Raw genomic sequence first — 21,063 nt, 5'->3', positions numbered from 1 at the left:
TGGTTGGATTTGATATTAGTATATGGAACATACATATATGTATGTATATGTATATACATGCTTATGTAAATACATGCACATACATTTATGCATATGCTTGATTTACTTCACATACTGATATCTCATGCTATCTGATACTTTATGATCTTGCTCTGATCAGGCTGTATATAGTAATAAATATATTGTGATAGTTCCTTTCATGTATCAAGAGTAGATTGATGACATTAATGATACTGTATTTGTTGTTCTTGCTTTTTTATTTGATAGACTACATTCAGTTGTTGTCCTAGAGTGCTAGAGATCATATAATACACATCTGTTTGAGATATAACATATTCTTTTGGTAGGCATCAAGTATTTGATGCCAGTACACATACAAAAAGAATATAAGTATGATTATATCTATGATTGATAATACTTGTTGATTGATACTTTGGATTATATGGAAAGATAACATCTAAGTTGATGGATATATGTTGATATGTCATTCCAAGAATATCATATTAAGATGATATCTCTCTCTATATGATTAAAAGCATAATGTGTTCTATAAGAATCCTCCCTAGCTAAGAGGGAGTGTTAAGATTGTAGCTTTAGTTGGATAATTCTTTTGTGGTTATTCGGAAATCATCATTTAGACAAATATATCTACTTATATATGTAATGTTATACTATATATATATATATATATATATATATATATAATATGTATATAGATATAGTTATACACACGCACATATATACACATAGAGTTGTATATATATGTTATTGTTAATAATTTTTTTAATGATGATTAACCATAGAGACATGCCTCTTCTCATATTTATATGTCATTCTACATTTGGAACACATCAATACGATGCCAATGTTATTACATTTGTAGAAGTGATCCTTGTTACTCAACATTCTTAACAGAAGAAATACCCAGAACCAAAAACACTGTGATTCCTCACATGCAAGCAACATGCAATTCACAAAACTGAGCTTTGATACCAATTGAAGGGAAATGAGAACATCTCAGAAAGCCATCTGAGATGAGTATGCACATCCAGTATCCCAAGATTTCTTGAATAGCTTCTAATAAACAAATACAAGTACATACTTCTATGCCATAAAAGTCGAAATAGATAGTTGATTTCCCACAATTAAAACCTTAAAGGAAAGTGATTACAGTTTATCGACCTAACCAAATTTCAGCAGCACTATGACATACGAATTATTATTCTACAATCATGAAATTAGAAGAATGAGACAGAATAGAGAACACAGATATACGTGGGGAAAACCTTTCTAGGTAAAAATCCCACCCTCCTAACCATCAATCTAATGAATTATTCAGAAACAAGTTACAATACATTTTCAGCCTTAACATGAAGGTTTACATCTTGCTCCATTTTGGAAAAAATCCGACAGCATAATCTTGTAGAAAGAACTTCTCATATCTCTCTTACATCTCTTCAACAACTCATTGTATTTATAGAGTTTTTATGCAGAAGGAAATAGTTTCTAAAGCGTCTACATTCAATGTATCTTCAATAATTTAGAAACTTCCTTTATGCACAACTCTTGCATAAATTAAAGTAAAGAGAATAAATCCCAAAAAACAGACTTTTTGTTTTTTGCTTCAAGTCTATCCTTGTGGAAGATCTGGTCTCATTTAGCATCTTCGAAAAATGCATAAATAAAAAACCAATAAAGCATGATAAGGTTGAGTCACCATATCCCAACACGCATCCCCTAAACTAATTTAGACAATCATGGAGATACTGGTGTCATGAAGGAACTTGCATTTTGCACCTTTCCTTGACTTGCAACATCCACTTGACATGAGAAATGGAACATGGAATTATAATTGATACCCTAGAATATGTATGGTCGGCAATGGAGAACAACTATGTGGGGGAGCAATGCCTAGAAATAGCCAATCCCTTTAATATGCTTATTACATCTTTGGTGCAGGAGCACCCTATTGCTTCAAGGGGCCTCGCGGAGGTCAAATATGAAACGTTTGTGTTTTGATGGACAATGAATGTAAATAAGGTCTACTAGGACTAAAGATGATTTAATAAGGCCAATAATAGCCATTTAGTTCATATTGCGAAAGTTGTCGAAATGGGTCATATGGTCAAAATTGTAAGACCAAGGGTAGAATTGGGGATTTTACTAAGCCATATTTGGTGTGAAAATATGTAATGCAACCATTTGTGGTCATTAGCTTGACAAAATGATTAAAATGTGAAAAAGTTGGAAAAGTTGCACAAAAATTGTCAAGCAACTTTTCAAGTTGCTTGACAACTTTTGTATCAATTGGTTTTTGGGCAGTTTGGGGAAGTTCAAATGGTTGGAACAGGTTTGTTTGTCTATAAATATGTTGTAAGCAACCCAAAAGCAGTTTGGCAATACAATTATAGGTTCCTCTGCAAACGGTCTAATCACAGACATTTTTTTGTAGTGATAACTTATTGAAATGCCTTGCAAGTTTTTTTGATTTGATAGGGCATTGAGTCCTTTCCATTTGGGTGGTGGAACCAATTCATCTGTTTTTGTAAAACTGGTCAAAACCCTCATTAGGGTAACCAGTTACATTATTAAAATTTAAAACTTTTCCGTTCCTCGTTTAATAAGCCCTAAAACTTTTCCATTTGATGTTCAAACCATTTGCAGGGATTCATGCAATCCTTTCTACGTGGACCATTGAAGGGAGGGATTGTTTCATGTCCCAAAGCTGGCGTTGACAGAATTAAGGAGTTGTTTGCACTTTTTGCACAGTCAGAGATGTTTGTGAAGGGGTCAGTAAGTGTAATGAGATTCACATGATGGTCTTGAACGTGTCTAATAGGATCTGAAGGGAGGGCAATCTGTATAATGTGCTTAAAGATGACTGTCTTAATGTCGCTAAGTGTGATTTTCCTAATGACAGTAAACTGTATCTTTGCATTGGAAATAGTTCAACGGTGTTTGGGTGAAATTGAGTGTTAGTTTGATTTTTGGGAGCAAGTGTCTATGGAAGGATGAATGTGTGAAAATTCCTTGGGAAGGGGTAATCCTGACTCAAGATATCATGGAGGATGTGGTTTAGGCATTCAATGGGAAAACAGGACAGTCACTGGTTAATTGATTGTATAAGGTGTTACAAATGGGTTGAAGGGTTGTATAATGTTTGTAAGGGCATTGGGAATGTCCGTGGAGTCCAGGGTTTGATCAAATTCTAGGGGTTAGAGTTGGAATGGCAAGAGTCTAAAAGGCGCATTGCATCCAGAAGGAAATATTTGGACAGTTTGAACAATGTTTGTTCAAGGGTATTGTGTTGAGTCAATTAGCAAGCATTGAGTAGTTTGGAGTCTTGAGAAGGTTTAGGGAAATATTGTAAGAAGAAAGGTGTTGAAGAATTTGTAGATTAGGACAAGAAGTCTTGGTTGGTGATTAGGTTGTGTGGATGCTCTACATCAATCTTTATAGCTTATATTTTTACAACTCCGTTACCATAAACTAAAGCTACCTAGGTGAGGCTTTTGGGGTCATCAATAGGTCAAAGCATTGAAACTAGCAATGCCACATTCGTAACGAAATCCAACTTGGAGCTTTTGGTGTACATCTTGGAACATTGAAATGTTCTTTTTGCAATCACAGAGGTAGCTAAATGTTCTTCAATGCTCATATCTACTTTTATCGTCATCATATGCATTCACACATAGATTTGTGTCTTTGAGGAGCCCAATGGTGTTTTTGTGAGATTTGAGTGTTTGTTTGTACATATGCATTGTGGTGTGCAGAAAATTACAGGGATTTAGTGGGGCTTTGCATTTTAATGATTTGCATGGTTGAAGGGTACATAACTGATAGAAGTGATTAAGAAATCCACAAGAGGAATGCATGTGTGAGAAGTGCAGGTTGGATGCAGGGATGTAAGGAGGGCAAGAAAAAAAAGGTCTACAAGCCTAGGAAGGAAAAATGACAAATCAAAGAGTTTGAGAACCTTTCAGACAATTTTATAAGAGGTAGATTTGTATGGAAAATCTGAAAGATATGTGGAAGTTATACTTGATGGAGGGTAGAACTTAGGTGGTCCTTTAGAAAGTGTGCAAAGTGGAAGGGGAAACTTAGAAAAGCCCATAGGATGGGAGGATGAGGAAAATGGGATTTGTGGAAATCCATACAAGTAGGGAAAACCCAAATAGCTTGCAAGAGACAATCAAGAAAAAGTGTGAATGTGTAGAGAGTTGGGGATAAAGGGCACACATGTCTAGGAATAAACCCTACAGGTGGGTATGTTGGCATGCAAGAGCTCAAAAATGCAAATCAAGATTTGAGTAAACATTAGGAATGGGGATTTGAGGGTAAGGCATTCAATCACAAGAAAGATTGGAAGTTTGAAATTGGGACTTGGGGGAACTTGGAGAATGAGGAATGAAAGGCATGTTGGAATGATAGATTTTGAATGTTTGAAATTGGGACTTTGGGGAATTGGAAGAATGAGGACTTGATTGAAAGGCATGCTAGTAGAGAGTGAATTTCAAACACTCTGGCATGAGAAAGCCCTGAAGTCCGAAATTGTGGCTCGAGAGAACTTAGGGAACGAGGACATTATGGATTGGTACGCTGGCATGAGAAATCTCAAAAGCCCAAAATCAAGATTTAGGGTAACTTGAAGAGTGGGGACTCGAGGGAGAAGGCATGTTGGTATGAGAAAGCCTAAAAGGTCAAAATTAAGACTTGGAAAATGGGGACTGAAGGACTTGAAGGAAAGACATATTAGTAAAGGAAATCGTGAAGATCAAATTGGGATTGTGGGAATAGACACATGAGGGAAAACCATGTTGGCAAGGGAAATCCAGAAAGCCCAAAACCCTCGTCAAGCTTAGAAATTAAACCAAAGACCGTAGTCCTTAAAGATTTTTGGATATTTTTGAAATTTATTTAAAGCACAACACTAAGCACAAATTGACCAAAGAGGGTCCCACTAAAGAATTCTTTGATTAGGTTATCAATGATGGAACAAAGGTGTTAGTGTAACAAAGAGGCCACAAGGCTAGAAAAACTTGCATTTTCGGGCATGTGCCAACAATAACCATTGTCTTGACAACACTACCCTCTATCTCTTGTGTGTTTGTTAGAATCTAGTTGGTGACTGAATGAATGAAAGATTTTTAATGATGTCCACAAGGCCATAAGCCTAAGGGACCCACATAAAAACTCCTAGTTAGTCTGATGTGATTTCTCCAACCTGTCTCTTTTGTTGTGAATTTGCGTAAGTAAAATGGCCCCCTTGAAGAGTTTTGGTCCTTCGAAAAGATCTTTTATGTTGTTCACTTTTAACATTTCTTTGTGTTGGCTGCGAATATCTTCGTATGCTGTACAATCCTTCAGATAGTGCCAGTTTCACATCTCAAATTGTGGTAACCATATCTCAATTGAGTGATTAGGATTTTTGCCTTTCCTTTGATCTCGGCTCCTAAATATTCTTTGTCGTCATGTTTGCATGTGGGATTAAGTTCTTTGACATAATAGGCTTTTTTTATACCTAGTTGGTTTGCCCACATGACAGATTTGATTTTTCCTGGCACCCATTTTTTAATTTCAGAATTGTTTTCCGGACATTCTAGGTAGTCAATGTTCCACTTATTGAACCTTTTATTGTTTTGTTTCTTCCATGTCTTCTTCCGACAAGCCATTTCTCCGTTAACCACCCTACTAGAAAGCTATCTTTTTAGGAGTTGGTGTATTCAGTTCAACAAGGAGGAATTCATAATGAGACCTTAGAACCCAATAAAGAAATTCACTTACACAAAAGAAGGCTCATTTATAACAAGGGACACAATTCCCAAGAATGTTACTACAATTCATTTGCCAATAGTGAGTCTAGCTAGTTGACGATGCAAATGAATTCGTAGGGAGACAAGTAGCATATTTATTGACAAAAAGCACACCAAACATGGGAATATTGCTTCTACAAATGATTTTGATGATTATTTTGTTGTAAGTTATGAAGACTAATGTTTGTTATAAAACTTAATAGTTTGATAATTAAACAATGGAGACAGTCTCCTTAGAAAAGTACAAGATGATGTTTCTAAACGAAACAATCATTAATTGAATTGTGATCAGAGGCTTCTGGATTTGATTGTGTGGGTTTTTAGCATCAACGTTTCGGATCACACTCTGTGATCCATCATCAAGACGAATAGCAAGACATGTAACACTTTTTTTTGTTATACATCTCTTGATATTCATCTTGATGATGGAGCATGGAGTGTGATCCGAAATGTTGATGCTAAAAACACATACGCAATCTAATTCACAAGCTTTTGATAACAATTATGATGGATTGTGGAAATTTGATATCTTTGATTAACTGAATTACTAATTCTTTTAGGATAAAATTAGAAAACTCGTCACCATGATTCATTTGTGGAAAAAAATCAGAAAACTCACCACCGTGCTTTTTTGTGGAAAAAAGAAAAAAAACCCCATCATGATTTTTTGAGGGAAAATTTCACAAAACCCTCCACCATGATAATTAGGACAAAATCATGCAATACCCTCACACTATAGAAAACATGTAGCCGTGACAAACAAAATAACCCATCACAAAAATCTTCATGCGGTAAAACTCTAGACTTTGTGTGTTAAAATACTCCAGAAAATGTCCAAACTTCATCAAGTGGCAAAACTAGAAAGCACTTTGTACAGACAACAACAAATACTAGCAACATGCAACTCACAAAAAATACGTACAAGTATATGCAACCTACACAACTTTGGTTCTTTGCGAGTAAGACCTAGACCTGCTTTGATAACATGTTATAAAACGTGATAGTTTGATATTTTACAATGGAGATGAAATCTTTTAAAGTAGAAAAGTACAAGATGATATTTCTAAACGAAGCAATTATTAATTGAATGCACAAATAGAAACTAATTAGTAAAACTAAACTGCATCCAAAACATCGTAGGAGAACAAGAATTTTTGAAAAACCTCAACCTATCAACTTTAGATGGGCAAATTTCACTTGGTATTGACCTAAGTTATCAATCTTGATTCAGTTTCAAGTTCGGCTCTAGGTTCGAGTGCATGGATTTGGTAACTTCTTTCTGCTTGGGTTTCAGTTTTGCACACACACTGATATATTATAAAAATCTATGATGTATATAAATTTATATACTATGATGTATATAAATTTATATATACATCATGGATTCATTCATGTCCATTCATCATTGGTTCAAAATTTTAAACATATAATAATAATAATTTAGAAGCTTGATACTCAAAGTTTAAATGAAAATAAAATTCCGCAATTGATAAAAAAATTATAAATAAAATAACTCACATATCATATCATAATTTGTGAAAGTCTCAAAATATCATTACACAATGAAAAACCAAATTATGAGCCATATTTTGTATTTAATATTCTTCATCATGATCAAAGGTATCAAGCATTTGGTTCAACTTCATTTGAACCATAGTCTATGCCACTTGTAGTATGTCTGTGTCATGTGCAGATTTGCATCTTATTTATCCATGGAGACTTGGGTAAGTTGTGCAACAATGGTATCTAAATCAGCACACTGAGGAGCTTGATCCCAATTTCTCTTCACAATCTCATGGCAGTCCGATTTCTTATGTGACAATAGACAAAGGTTGGAGTGTGCGTAACAAAATCCTTTTCTTTTTGTACACCCAAACGATTGCACTTGATCAAGTGGATGAAGGAGCACGTACTCCAATTTTGCCTAGTTGAAGAACTTGCAACCTGGTGAGTTTACATACAACATTTTGTATTTAATTTTAGTATGGTGACATTATGATCAAATGAAAAATAAATAAGTTAAAAAAAGGAAACATATTTGGGAGAGGATTGACACTGCAAGAGGCTGAGAAAATTGAGCCTTGACCATGTACATAATACCATTCATTAACATCCATCCTATATTGAGCACGAAGGGTGTTAGTGTCATGATTTCTAGGAGATGCTAACTGGCCAAATTTTGTCGAGAGAATGTTTTGAGATTCATCATCATTACCATAAATCTTTCTACTTGCAGCCTTGTCGCCACCAACAACCACATTGGTTGTGAAACCATCTCTTGGCTATAGAACCTTGGCGACAAAACATATGCAAAAGATGTAAAGGGGTCGTCGTCTTGTTCCAACAATCAACAATAAGTCGTTCTAGAACTTTGAAAAATGTATTTATATGTTCCTTGGCCACTATCTTTGTTTTTATGTTCTCCACAATGTTGTCTATGCCATCATAAATTTCACCCAAAAATGGGTGATCAATATCAACATACCTAATCGGGGTCATAATGAGTTGGGTAAGCTTCAAAAACATATTTTGCGCAATTTCACCACTCATCACCAAGTATCAATGCTTATACTTTTTGGCCTCTTTCTATGTTTGATCGCCAAACAATCCACAAGGTATTGATGGTTGTAGAACTGAAGGCCTCACACACCTTCATTAGTTGTCTTAAGATGATTGTGTGAGATGCATATTGTGTTTCAACAACCTAACATGGCATAAATGATAAAACATACATGTCATATACCAATATGAATTTCCTTTCTCCTATTCAAGGATAGCTTCAAATTGTTCCTAAATTCATTGATTTGGCTCATGGCGATCCGCAGTTCCAATACCTCATTCTCAATAGTCCTATCCAATATGTACTTCTCCATGACTCGGACTTTCCTCTTAGGCAGTCAACCTTCAAAAGAGAACACAACTCTGATACCAACTGTTGGAAATATAAGATAGATAGGATGCTGAGAGGAGGAGGGGGTGAATTAGTGTCCTAAAAAACATTTTTTTCCAAATATTCCTTTCTTTGCCCTTTAGTGTTACTTGGTTAACATTAAGCATATAATAGTTTGCGTACAATTCAAAGTAAATCAACTAAATCAACTTCAACACATAAACTCATGACAACATAACACATAACACAATGAATTTGGTATCGTGAATTTGGATTCATGTTATGTTATCTCTTCATGCGGTTAGTGGATCCCTTGGTCATAGGGTAAACTACGGTGAGGATGACACCCACAAATCCATCACTACTGCAGTAAGAGGTTGCCTTGTTAGGGCTACAATGTTTGTCACTTGTGATGACACACTTAGTTAGGAGTATACAATAAGATTTGTAAGGATCTACCTTTTACAAGGATTTAACAACACTCATCAGGTGTGTACTCGGTTAAGAGATTTACATGCAAGACTGTTGAGTCCACCTTTTTCAAGGATTTAAGAAACTACTACAGTGGTTAAACAATAGCAACAATGACCTATAGTAGCAACTTACTTTGTTTGATTAGATCCTCTTCTACTCTATAGTTATCACCTTCTCGTGATAGATTTGCAATTTATTACAACTTCGTCTCTGTCTTCTGATTGTAACCTTGATTCCTTCCTTACTTCAATGCTTTTTCACCAAAATTCTGATCAGCAATATCAACAAGTACAACCAACTAAATTTGAAATGATCTCAATTGCTCCTTTTATAGTATTCTTTTGCCATTTCGCAACTTGACCTAATTAGGGTTTTAGAACCTGCTTGATTTGATCTTTGATTGTGATTAATGGTTCTAGAATCATCTTTCCTTTCCTTCCTTTCCAACTTTATTTTCATTGGTTTATGCAGCCTTAGAATCATGAACAATCAGTGCACATTCTCCAATAAAATCTTTGCAAATATTTACCTCAATTCATGTAAACCATTTTTCTTTGCTTAGTAGAATCAGGTAGCATGTGCCAATTCTAATTTTGATGTCGTTCTCGTGACACACGGTAAATACACTGTTCTTCGTTTCTGATACTCAGGAAACATTCACACGGCATCCTCTGTATAACTCGATAAACTTCGTGCTTGGGGTTCATTGCATTCTTCTTTGCTCAGTGTGAATAGAGTTACTTGGTGTGACTTGAAGCTTGACTAAGACTCGGTAGATAAAGTATCACTTGGATTCCACTAGAGCTCGGATACAACTATAATAGTCTTCCATTTCTTCCTTAATTGCTTAGGCAACATAATGACTCGGTTGTTATGTGCATTTTGACACTAATAGGCAATATGATTCAACATTACCTTTACCCATGCAACGATGCAAAGTGAGAATTCATCATGGGGTAATGAAGGAACTATCAATACTTTAGGATTGCACATTCAGAATGCAAGACAAACTTCAACAAAAGGGGATAATGTGGTGAAAATATCACAAGTATCAAGTCATAAAACTATCAATAGAGAATCTGGAAGCCAAAGAAATAAGTCTACCTCATTTAGTCCCATTTCTAGTTCCTCATCAACTAGGGACATAGAGAAACAAATTATGGGTAATGATCTATTATAGGGTTGAGATATCAAGATACTGCATCAGGACAGTTATGAAGCAACTTCATCCATGCATTTAGTACAACAAGGTATAAAGATAATGCCATCCTCCCCTACAGTACAGTTGGTAGTCGATTTGGGTGATGACATGAGACAATCTAATCCCAACACTCAATAGATGGAAGATGAAATCATTTCAGGGTTGAAGGGATTTGATGAATATGAATAGATGGATGGTGGTATGGATTTATCTGAGGTTCCTTAAGAGGCAACATGAAGAAAAGAAGAGTTTAAGAGGCTTACCTTGTAGATGGATGATATTGATGCATTTTTTAGCAGATTGGGAGAGTAAAAGAACCTAAGCCTACTAAGAAGGTTCATAGGATAATCAGAGATTAGTTAGGACATTTGGCTATCCCAATTCTTGACAAGAATGAAGATGAGATTACTCCTAACGATTATCACCAATCCTCATTTGATATAGGGTCCACAATTGAGGAACAAGAATTTTAGGAATGGAGAGACATTGTGGATACCATAGATGTAAAAATCGCCTGAGGAGATTAATCGCCTAGGCCTGAAAAAGTTTAATCGGGAAAAATCAGGAAAAATCGGGAAAAAATCGGGGAAAAAATCGGGAACTAAAAAACCACTAAATTTTAATAAAAAAATGTGATTTTTTTACAGAATTCAATGTTTTTTTGCATCTAATGACTTAATTACTAACAATACATAAGAAACAATCATGTTTAGATATATATCAATGCAAAAAGAGTTATTAATTGGTAAATTACTAACAAGTAAGTAGTGACAAGTTGTAAATTACTAACAACTAACAAGTTCACAACACATGAGAAGTATTCTCATAAATAAAGTGTCAAATGTAAAGAGTTCAAATAAGCACATCAACATGACTACAAATAAGTACAAATGTCAAATACAGGACTACATCTTCCTCTTCCCAGTCACTTTACTAGCGAGTGCGGGAGAGGGTAAAGCTCTAGAACTAGAACCCCGCAGGGTTTGTGCCCGTGTCTGTGTCTGTGCCAATGCAGGAGATGGTGTAGCTATAGAACTAGATGTCGGTATCTCCACATTCGCTGCGCGCAAGATGTCAAGGTCCTCTGCAGTAAGCTCAATGTCATCATCCTCATCATCGCCCTCCTCGATGTCATCCAAATCGATGTCATATCCAGTTCCACCCCCTTCCTCCTTCGCAGCCTCCTCTGCGGCCTCCCTCTCCAAATTGGAGATGTCCTCCTGTGTAAATAAGGGAGCCTGCTCTTGTGCCGTCCAATCATAATAAGGATCTATCTCATCCAAATCAATTGGCCCAGGCGGATCTTGTTGCGCCTTTTTCATGCGCAATTTAAGATTATATTGCACATAGACCATGTCATTCATCCTCTTTTGGGACAACCTGTTTCTCTTTTTTGTGTGGATGGCCTCGAACAAACTCCAGTTGCGCTCACAATGTGATGCGCTACAAGGCTGTGATAGGATTCTGAGAGCAAATTTTGCAAGATTTGGAGTGCTTGCACCCCAAGTGGTCCACCAAGCCATTGCATCACAAAAATTGTACAAGTTAGAAAATACTAATAGACAACAAAAAATGAAACATAAATATTAATTTAGCATTTGAGATTCAGAAGTTTGCAAATGTATTACCTGGGGTTTGTGTAAGCCTTGCTCTCTTGCAGAGAGAAGTGGAGAACACCTTGCCTCCTGCTGAAGTGAAGATCTCCTGCTCAGCGATGATTTTATCTCTTGTTTCCTCGCTGGTTACCATCTTTTCGACGCACTCACTTAGGCCTCTGATGACCTCTCCATCAGGATCTGCATATGTACCATCAGCCCTAAAACCAAAAACCAAAAACAAATAAGTCTTCCAATTTTAGTACACACCCAACACCCTACGAAAGCAAAATGAACTCAAGTCTTTGTTAACTTAAATTTGAGTAAGAATGAGCTTACAGTATACCTAAAACGTGGGTTGAGGAAATATCCTGCTGCATGAATGGGTTGGTGAAGCTGATTATTCCACCTTCTATCAATGATCTGCCAAATGGGTTCATATTTGATGCTTTCCCCCTTGTAGTAATTTTTGACAGATTCTTTGGCCTTGTCCATGGCCTCATATAGTTCACCCATTGGCGTTTGGTCTCCATCAACCAAACGCAAAACTCCGACTAAAGGCTCAGACACCTGCAATATAAATTTGAAATTAGTTGACAAGTTACAAAATTATTATTTACTTGAGTTACAAACTTAGTATGTTATAAAGTTGTAAAGTGCAAACTAAAACTTAAAGTTTTGTAGTTACCTTTACTATTTCATCAGCCTTATCTTCAAAATATTTATCAAACACAATCCGCACAACATTCTCTCCTTCACTCTTCTTTGAAAATGTGGAAGCAAGCCATTTTTTGGAAACAAACATTTGCTTCAAAGAAGCCAAATTATCGAGAATGCTTTGCAATGTCAAAAAAATCGTTGCAAACCTTGTGACGGCAGGCCTGACAATTTCTTTGCCATCAGTGTGCTCTCTCATCAGGCTAAGGACCCATGGGTGATTGTATATGTATTTTGTCACCCGCCTTGCATCCTCCACAATTGGAGTGACCCACTCAAGTTTGCCCATGTCCTCCAAAAGAAGGTCAAGGACATGTGCTGCACACGGGGTCCAAGAGAGAGTGGGGTGCCTCTGCTGTAGGAGTTTTCCTGCCAATTGTAAAAGCAAATACTAATTAGTTTCCAACTTTTCAAATATATCAAACTATTAAAAATTCTTCTTGTGAAATTCACAATGCACATGCAACATAAAATTACGGTTTACCTGCTGATACATATGCAGCAGCATTGTCTGTGATGATTTGCACCACATTTTCAATGCCAATCTCTAAGACCATATTCTCCAACATCAATGCTAATGTCTGAGCATTTTTTACCTTGTTGGAGGCATCGATTGATTTCAGGAACACCACATTATCATTACAGCAGGCCAAAAAATTAATTATGGTCCTGCTCTTCCCATCCGTCCACCCGTCAGAAAGAATGGTGCAACCAAATTTTGTCCATTCTTGTTTCTGTTCCTCAACAAATGCTTTGGCTCTCTCAACAGCATTTCCAATAAGCCTACAAAAACAAAATTTAGTTATGTCTTAGATTCTTAGTAATTTAAAATTGATTTAGACTTTAGTAATCAACATTCTAATTTCTAGATAAATTAATTAAAATTTAGAACTAAGTAAAAAGTTAAAAATTAAAAGGAAATTGAGTGTAATAAAATTATTCGCTTACCTGCCACCCAACACAAAACGAGAAGGGGACTTGTACCCCTTTCCTGCAACTGTCAACCCTGTGGCCAAAGCCTCCCAATAGGGACTGTCAACAACACTAATAGGAAGGTTGTTGAAAACCCAGAAATCTGCTAGTGCATTGTCCAACTGGTCATGGACCTCCTTATTCCATCTAGTGGCCTCTAATGAAGGTTGTGCACCAGGTGTGTGCCTCGTCACAAAATAGCTCCCTATCCCAGAAGCACCTGCTGATCCTGATGGTGCGGAAGTGCTAGGAGGTGTAGGAGTGGGAGTGGGAGTGGAACTCGTGAAAGAAAAAACACCCTGTTTGCGGACACGCGGCCCACGATAAGAGCCAGCCATGCTCTCAATGGCTGCCTCCTCCAGAACATCAACGAAACTGCCCTGGGTCTCTGCTATGGCTGCCCTGACATGCAATTTATTCCGCTCTCTTTGCAATTTTTTTTGCTCTCCAGCTGCGAGCAAGGCATTTGCAAACCTTTTTATTTCTTCTGTTGTATTCTCACAAGGATTTGTATCATGTTTTGAGATCCCTGCGATGTGATATTTGAACCGGTAAATGCCCCCGGATATTACTTTTTCACATCGAATGCAAATCACTTTGGTTGGTTCATCAGGTGCTTCATAGGCATATTTCCATGCTTGATCTCTCGCATTCTTTGGCCTGGTGCCAATGTAGCCTGAGGGGCATGGAGTCAATGGCCATTTGTCTGCCATTTAAAACTGCTGCGGGCTGCCTACACATACAAATTTTAAAAAAAAACTATAAATAAATTATAACAAGATCAAAATTAATAGTTAAACAAAGAATTCAAGCAACATTCCAATAACAGCACCAATAAATTGAAATCCAAATAACATTCAAACAAACTAGCTGCTAGGGTTTCAAATTTTTTTAGAAAGGGCAAATTTTTAGCATAAATTCGATCTAGAATGGAAAAAAATGCAAATGAATGCATTTAATCTTGCTTACATTCATCAAATGCATTCCTAACTAATTAGGAATGTATTTTTATCCATTTACATGCAAGAAAAAAAAATACAATCTCTTGCAAAAACAAAAAACAAAGATTCAAATCACTTACCTAGTAACGAAGAAATCGAATCAAAAGGCCTCCAAATGCACTTGATTCTGCCTATTTCTTGCCAAGAACTCCTTCTCTATCCTCTCCTCTCCAAAACACCCTAAGCAATGTAAAAACATAATGAAAAAAACGTGTTTTTTCGTCACTTTATGTGACTGCCGGGCGCGAGCGATTTTTTTGCAAAAAATCGCGATTTTTAGGCGATTTTTTAGGCGATTAATTTGCGATTTTTTGGAAAAAATCTGCAAAAAAAAATCGCGATTTTTGGGGCGACTAAATCGCCGGCCCCAAAAAATCGCGATTTTATCTCGTATCGCCGATTAATCGGCGATACTCACATCTATGGTGGATACTATTAAAGAAAGAGCAAAGAAACTGGCAAAGGAAGAGATGAGCTAGAAATGGAGAATTTGATGATGAAGGAGATCATAAACAAATATGTGAAGTCTCCCATTTGCGTTGCCCCATCCACCCCCTCCATTGCCACCTCTTCATCGTTTCTACCATTGTTGAGGCCATTAGAGCCATGAATTCTAGCAACATTGCAGATGAGGAAGGGTCATAGGCTGAGCTCTTCAAGTTGGGGATTTCTAGTATTTTGCTGATCTCTTCAACCGAGTGGTGTGTATTGGTTTTCCGTTGTCTTGGTCTCACCATATTATTCACTCAATCCACAAGGCTGGGGTGACCTCTAATCTAGGGAACTACAAGACCATTATGATTGGGCATACCTTTGCCAAACTTTATGCCACACTTTTGCATATTATTCCCATGAGATTGCTAGACAGATTAGGTTGCAGGGCCAAGGCCAAGCTGGCTTTAGAGCGGATTTTTAGACTACTGACCACATTCCTGCTCTTAGGGCCATTATTGAGGAGGCTCGACACCACTTGACGAAAGTCTACTGCTGCATTATAGACTTTCTTAAAGACTTTGATTCTGTCCCCCACTTTATGTTGTTTTAGAGACTCGGGAATATTGGGGTTTCCGAGGTTCTGCTCGTGGCCATCATGAGACATTACGAGAGGGTTGTTGGTCGTATCAGGACTCCTTTGGGTCTCTCCAATTTTATTCAGAGTTCTACTAGGGTCAAGTAGGGCTTCCCACTTTCTCCTATATTATTTGGTATTTAGTATTTAAATTGATGAGCTTGAGACTTACCTGAGGGGTTTCTTGCTTCTCGAGGGCAGGTGTTATCTTCACTAGGTCTTGATCTCCATCCTTCTCTTTTCTGATGATGTGGTGATTTTTTCTTCCTCCCTTGATTGGCTACATCTTTTGGACGGGTTGGCCTCCTTTTGTGATTCTTGGTAGCTGGTGGTCAACCTGGGCAAGACTAGCGTTATATTTTCAACTATTTGAAAACCTCTCATCTTCATTTCTTCTTTAGAGGGATTGAGATTGAGATGTCTTCCAGCTACACCTATTTTGGCATCAAGTTTTCTAGGCCATGTGTTAGTCTAAGACCGACCATGATGTCGCGGGTTAGCAAGGGGCTTGGTTCACTTGCTTTACTTGAGAAACATCACTTGCTTTACTTGAGAGACAGTGCTTCAAACACCATTTCCAAGATGCCAGATCTAAGATGTATATCTTAGACTCCTCGGTTAGACCTATTGTCCTTTATGGCTCGGCCGTTTGGGGGCCCTTCCTGTTGACCATTAATTGAGCTTTGGTGGAGAGGGTGTAGACTCTTTTTCTTCGATGCCTCATTTGTTGTCAGCGAACTACTCCTACCAATATTATCTTGGTCGAGTTTGGTGCTCACCCTTTTAGACTTTGCATGATCTTTTATTTGGTTTGGTTACTTCACAAATTCAGGGGCTTTGCGAACTTTGTTGATGGCTGATACAATTATATCTACTTGGCCTACAATTCCTCAGCTTTGATTGCAGCTTCAGAGCCTACCAATCATGCTCAGTGTTGGTATGTGTAGGCCTCCAGTCTCCTCAACTCCGTGGGTATCAATATTGACTATCTTCCTCCCTTTCAGTATTCCCTAGACGCTCCCTCTCATCTCCTTCCCCCTTAGTCAGAGTTGAATGAGGTTACTAGGATGGACATCTACAATAGGTTTATTTACATAACTTGGGTCAGCCCGCCAGGGGGCCTCCGTCTGCGTATGGCCTTTTATGCGGAGTACTATATGAACATTTTGGATGGTATCATTGTTCGACCTTACTGTTCTTCTCGGTGATGGCCTCATGCCTTACGTATCTAGCTAGGCTCCTTCAAAGTTGGCTCTCACTAGTTTCGTATCTTGACAGATCACTAGAGCAATAGAGATGAGCGGTTTTGCCAGTGTTGTGACATGGGTGTGGCTGAGACTGAGATCCACTTACTGTTCTATTGTCCGATCTACTATGAGATTTGAGGGAGGTTTCATTGCTTATTCAGAGAGTGCAGGTCCCTATCCTCCTTAAGCTATGTTGATTAGTGATGCCTCACACACTATCTGAAGGAGGCCTTCCGTCTATGGGGTCTCACTCTTTGGGAGTCTTCCCCTTCTGGATCTGCATCGCCTCATTAGCTTATCACTTCCTTCTTCACTTATGTTAGCTCTCTTAGAGGAACCAAGCAGTGTGGGAGCCCATTCACTGCTACTCACATCAGATCGGTGAGACTGTGCGGAGATCACATGCACATGCATCACTAGCGGCAATGACCCTCCTCTCTCTGGCAACAGGTTTAGAATTCTCTGCACACGGATATTTATCCTTCTGTGTTGAGCTACTTTTTGACGACTACGAATCGCTAGTTTCTTGGCAATTTTGTAGTCTCTCTTGTTTATCATTGTTTCTCTTTGTTTTATGTTTTGTTTGTTTCCTTTCTTTCTTGGACACTGTTTGGTGCTCCTACTACCTTCTGGCCTCTGTTTCTACTTTCAGTCTCTTAGGCCCATTTATGGTCTCTTGTTGGACATTAATATTTCATCTTATCTTATCTTATCAAGGCATGAGAGCACAATAATTGTTCCATACATTCCCACTTCTTAGAGTTTGCATTGTACTTGTGGCGTAGTAAAGAAATGGGCAAGCAATGTAAGGAAACAAGCCTTGACTTTTCTTACAAGGACGGGTCAAGCACATGAAAGGATCACAATATTGACAGACAAAATGTAGGGCTTGGATGAGTTATGGAACGAACTTATCCCATCAAACATATGGTTATTTCATATCTCATGTTATTGAGGACTATTACCACATTGATCCTAAATCAAGAAGGAATTATTGAGAAGAGTGCATATGAATTTGGTCATTTGTATCTCTCATTGGTTACTAGGATGACTACATATGAGCATGCGCACACACAATGTAAGGATATTGAGGCTCTTATCTTGGGGATATGCTTGAGGGTCCTTGTTGCAATCAAGGGGTTGCTTGGTCTTGACATTGATGCTTCTAGCAAGTTGGCTTTAGATGAGTTGAAGGCGAGATTGAAATCAGTCTATTTTAGGGGCAAACTGCCTTGAGAAGAGTTACTTGAATGAAGTCCCTTCACTTATGATTCCTATAAATGATCTAGGGTTGCACACTTAAAATTGGAACAACACATTGAACACCTGCATTTAGAAGTTGGAAGGTATGGAGATACAACATGGCAACCTTCCTAGTATTGACATGGAGGAACTTAGAGCGGTTTTACTTAAGTTCATTGATTTTGCTAAAGGGGAGAAGGAGAAATGAGTGTATGTCGTGGATGATGAGTTGCACGATGGCTACTCTACTTCCTTTCTTCTGGGTGGTCTTCAAGCCTTTGAATAATCTAATTGGTGCATTTTTTGGTGCTTCGTTTTTATTGGCTATTTTGGTTTCCCTAATTAGGGTTTGTAATGATCTGGACCATCAATCTTAAACCAATCCTAGCAATTCATTGTAATTGAGGCATCTATATAAACCCCTACCCTTCTCATTTATGAAGGAGGTTGTCTGATAATTATTGCTAATGTAATGCCAAATATGCTCTACTCTTCATTGTGTCTTGCGTGGTGAATTATTATCATCAAGTTTGCATTATTGCATGGTGATCTACATCCCTTATTTAGATTAGATTTCATTTTGAGTTGTTAGAATAGAATTTTCTTTGAGTAGTTTAGCTTAGTTGAATGAAAGTAATGTGGATGTTTACTCGCGTAATTTGAACAAATCCAGACCACTAACCTCTTACTGATTGTAAGTGTGCCTTGTGTGGTTAACTACTGATTGAAAGCACTTAACTGCAATCGGTATTGAATCTTTAGTTGCATCCATTTGATGCGATTGAAGAGGACATATTGATTTGAAAACCATTTGAATCTACCATAGAAGCATGCACTACGCGAGTGGAGTCGTTGACAGGATTGCACCTAGTAGATGTTGATGTTTTGGACTAGAATACCGTCACATGCAATAAATAAAAACTCAGAAATATATATAAACAAATGACACAATTATTTACCGCAGGAAAACCCTCCTACTTGAGGGGAAAACCCAGCCACAATATTTCTTTTATTGAGAAATATGAGAACAATTGCAAATCTCCAGCTTATGATTGAACACCTCAAGGCTTAATTAATCAAAACAAGTCTGATTATTCTTCTTCAAAAGAATAACTGGACAATAGTATCAGAACATAAAAATAGAAGCAAAAGAAAGCTCGATGTTCATATATCGATCATCTAGGAGACAATCTTTATCACAAATATGTGTGTCAGAGTTTAAAATTTAGTCTGCACAAGTATGCTGAAGCTGATGATCATATTCTGCTCTCTGAGTCTTAATAATAATCTCCCTTGAATAAAGAATGCATGATAGGAAAATGGCATTACCCACGAATAGCTCCACACCCTGGAATAAAAACAACACCCAGATAGTTCTCAAAATAAAAACATACTGCCAAGAATAAATTATCAGCACTCAGTCAGGTGAAGAAACCAAGTGCAAATGGTCACAACATAAATGAAGGACGGCAACCGATGATGCCATAAAGAATGCCAAAAGCCTTAGGGAAAATATGAAACGAATCGAGCATGTAACTGACAGCATATCAACTGATGATGTAGAGGTGGCTCATAAGACAACAAAAGGGACATCCACGTGATAAGAAAGCAATATCATCTGATGCTGATACGACTGCCAACAAGGATGAATGTAGAGAACTTCGTATTCATGGAAGAAAACACAAACTGGTAACTCTGCCAACAGAATATAGGTGATACCGGTGACATGACAGCACTCAGCAGTAAACAAGATTGATATAAATGAAAGAATTCGATCACATTTGAATAGCTCAAACATGGTAAAGGAAGAGCTCAAATGTTTCCATCCAGCTAAGAGTCAATTGATAGCATAGTAACTGACGACATTAATCCATTAACCTATGACATCCAGCTGTGTCAATGTCAGTTATTAAACATGAGCTACTTCAAAGCATACTCGATGCAATGTCAATCATAGGTATGAACTCTATTGCAGCTACTTATCTTTAACAGTACTGTCCAAGTTTATCCATGCTTTCTTGCATTCCTAGTTAGGAGTGGAAATAGAGGTTAAGTTTAAGTTGAGGTGTAAGAGTTGCAAAATGAAAGTATATTTTCATGGCACATTGTAAAGCCAAATGTCATGTCCCTATATTTATAAGTTTTTATAGTAAATAAATTAATAATAGAATATATAATTATAATTGATTATTATATATTATAAACATAATAATAATAAATTAATATCATATATATCACATGACTATAATGTAATTAATACGATTATAAAAATATATAAATTAAATATATTATTTAGAGAATCAAAGGTTGCAACCTAAATTGAATAGTCACAACCTCACAATCAAGTGGAATATAAGTAAGGAAAAACATAGAGAAAGAGGGGAGAGGTATTCTGACTCAATTAAGGAACACAACAAAAAGAGAAAAAGAGGTATAAATTGTTATCAAAGACTTATACCAAAGGAGCCTTATCATCTTAGAAGACAAGAACAAAGGTTGCACACCACTGGAAATGATATGTACAGTGAGCGAACGAGGAGAGGAATACGAAAGAAAATAAGGAGGAAGGTATTCATGACAAACATACAAATACAGATTTTAGAAAGCATTTTATAGCTGATCCACAGGAGCAAAATTAGAGGCAGCAGTTTTTATACATTTATCCTTTGATATGTCCTTCATGCTCTTGAACACACTCCAATATAAAGCTAGCGATAAACACAAAGTTGCACCATATCCTCCATCAGAAGAAACACTCATGAATGACACATAATATTTCGTATTTTATTCAGAGAGCTATGGAGAAAATAAAGTCAGTGAATAATATGAGGGAAGATGACAA

The 21,063-nt window shown here is 37.2% G+C and overlaps 2 protein-coding genes across 4 annotated transcripts in view; one reads left to right on the top strand and one right to left on the bottom strand.

Annotated features, from left to right (window-relative positions):
- BUG22 (cilia/flagella-associated protein) overlaps nucleotides 1-21,063 on the top strand; it is a 98,591-nt gene that overhangs the window by 57,005 nt on the left and 20,523 nt on the right. The gene's annotated exons all lie outside the window — the stretch shown is intronic.
- On the bottom strand, nucleotides 11,923-14,375 carry LOC149534194 (uncharacterized). The gene is made up of 6 exons (XM_089803369.1): nucleotides 14,137-14,375; nucleotides 13,639-14,064; nucleotides 13,175-13,473; nucleotides 12,662-13,059; nucleotides 12,320-12,543; nucleotides 11,923-12,194 (listed from the first exon to the last, which is right to left on the bottom strand). Exons 1-6 carry the CDS (start codon nucleotides 14,373-14,375, stop codon nucleotides 11,984-11,986), a joined length of 1,797 nt encoding a protein of 598 aa, XP_089659495.1. The 3' UTR covers nucleotides 11,923-11,983.

Source organism: Cupressus sempervirens, chromosome 10 (assembly GCF_028749045.1).
Source record: "Cupressus sempervirens isolate cs-2001-9-10 chromosome 10, ASM2874904v1, whole genome shotgun sequence".
NCBI classification, from domain to species: domain Eukaryota; kingdom Viridiplantae; phylum Streptophyta; class Pinopsida; order Cupressales; family Cupressaceae; genus Cupressus; species Cupressus sempervirens.
This window is presented reverse-complemented; position numbering and strand designations above follow the sequence as displayed.

What these genes read in the sequence shown, in the direction of transcription:
- LOC149534194 (XM_089803369.1), bottom strand. Translation starts at nt 14,375, where the DNA reads ATGGCAGACAAATGGCCATTGACTCCATGCCCCTCAGGCTACATTGGC. An exon ending in ACAACAGAAGAAATAAAAAG is followed by an intron (nt 14,065 to 14,136) that starts GTTTGCAAATGC and finishes ATTGCATGTCAG; the next exon opens with GGCAGCCATAGCAGAGACCC. An exon ending in TGCTGCATATGTATCAGCAG is followed by an intron (nt 13,060 to 13,174) that starts GTAAACCGTAAT and finishes TACAATTGGCAG; the next exon opens with GAAAACTCCTACAGCAGAGG.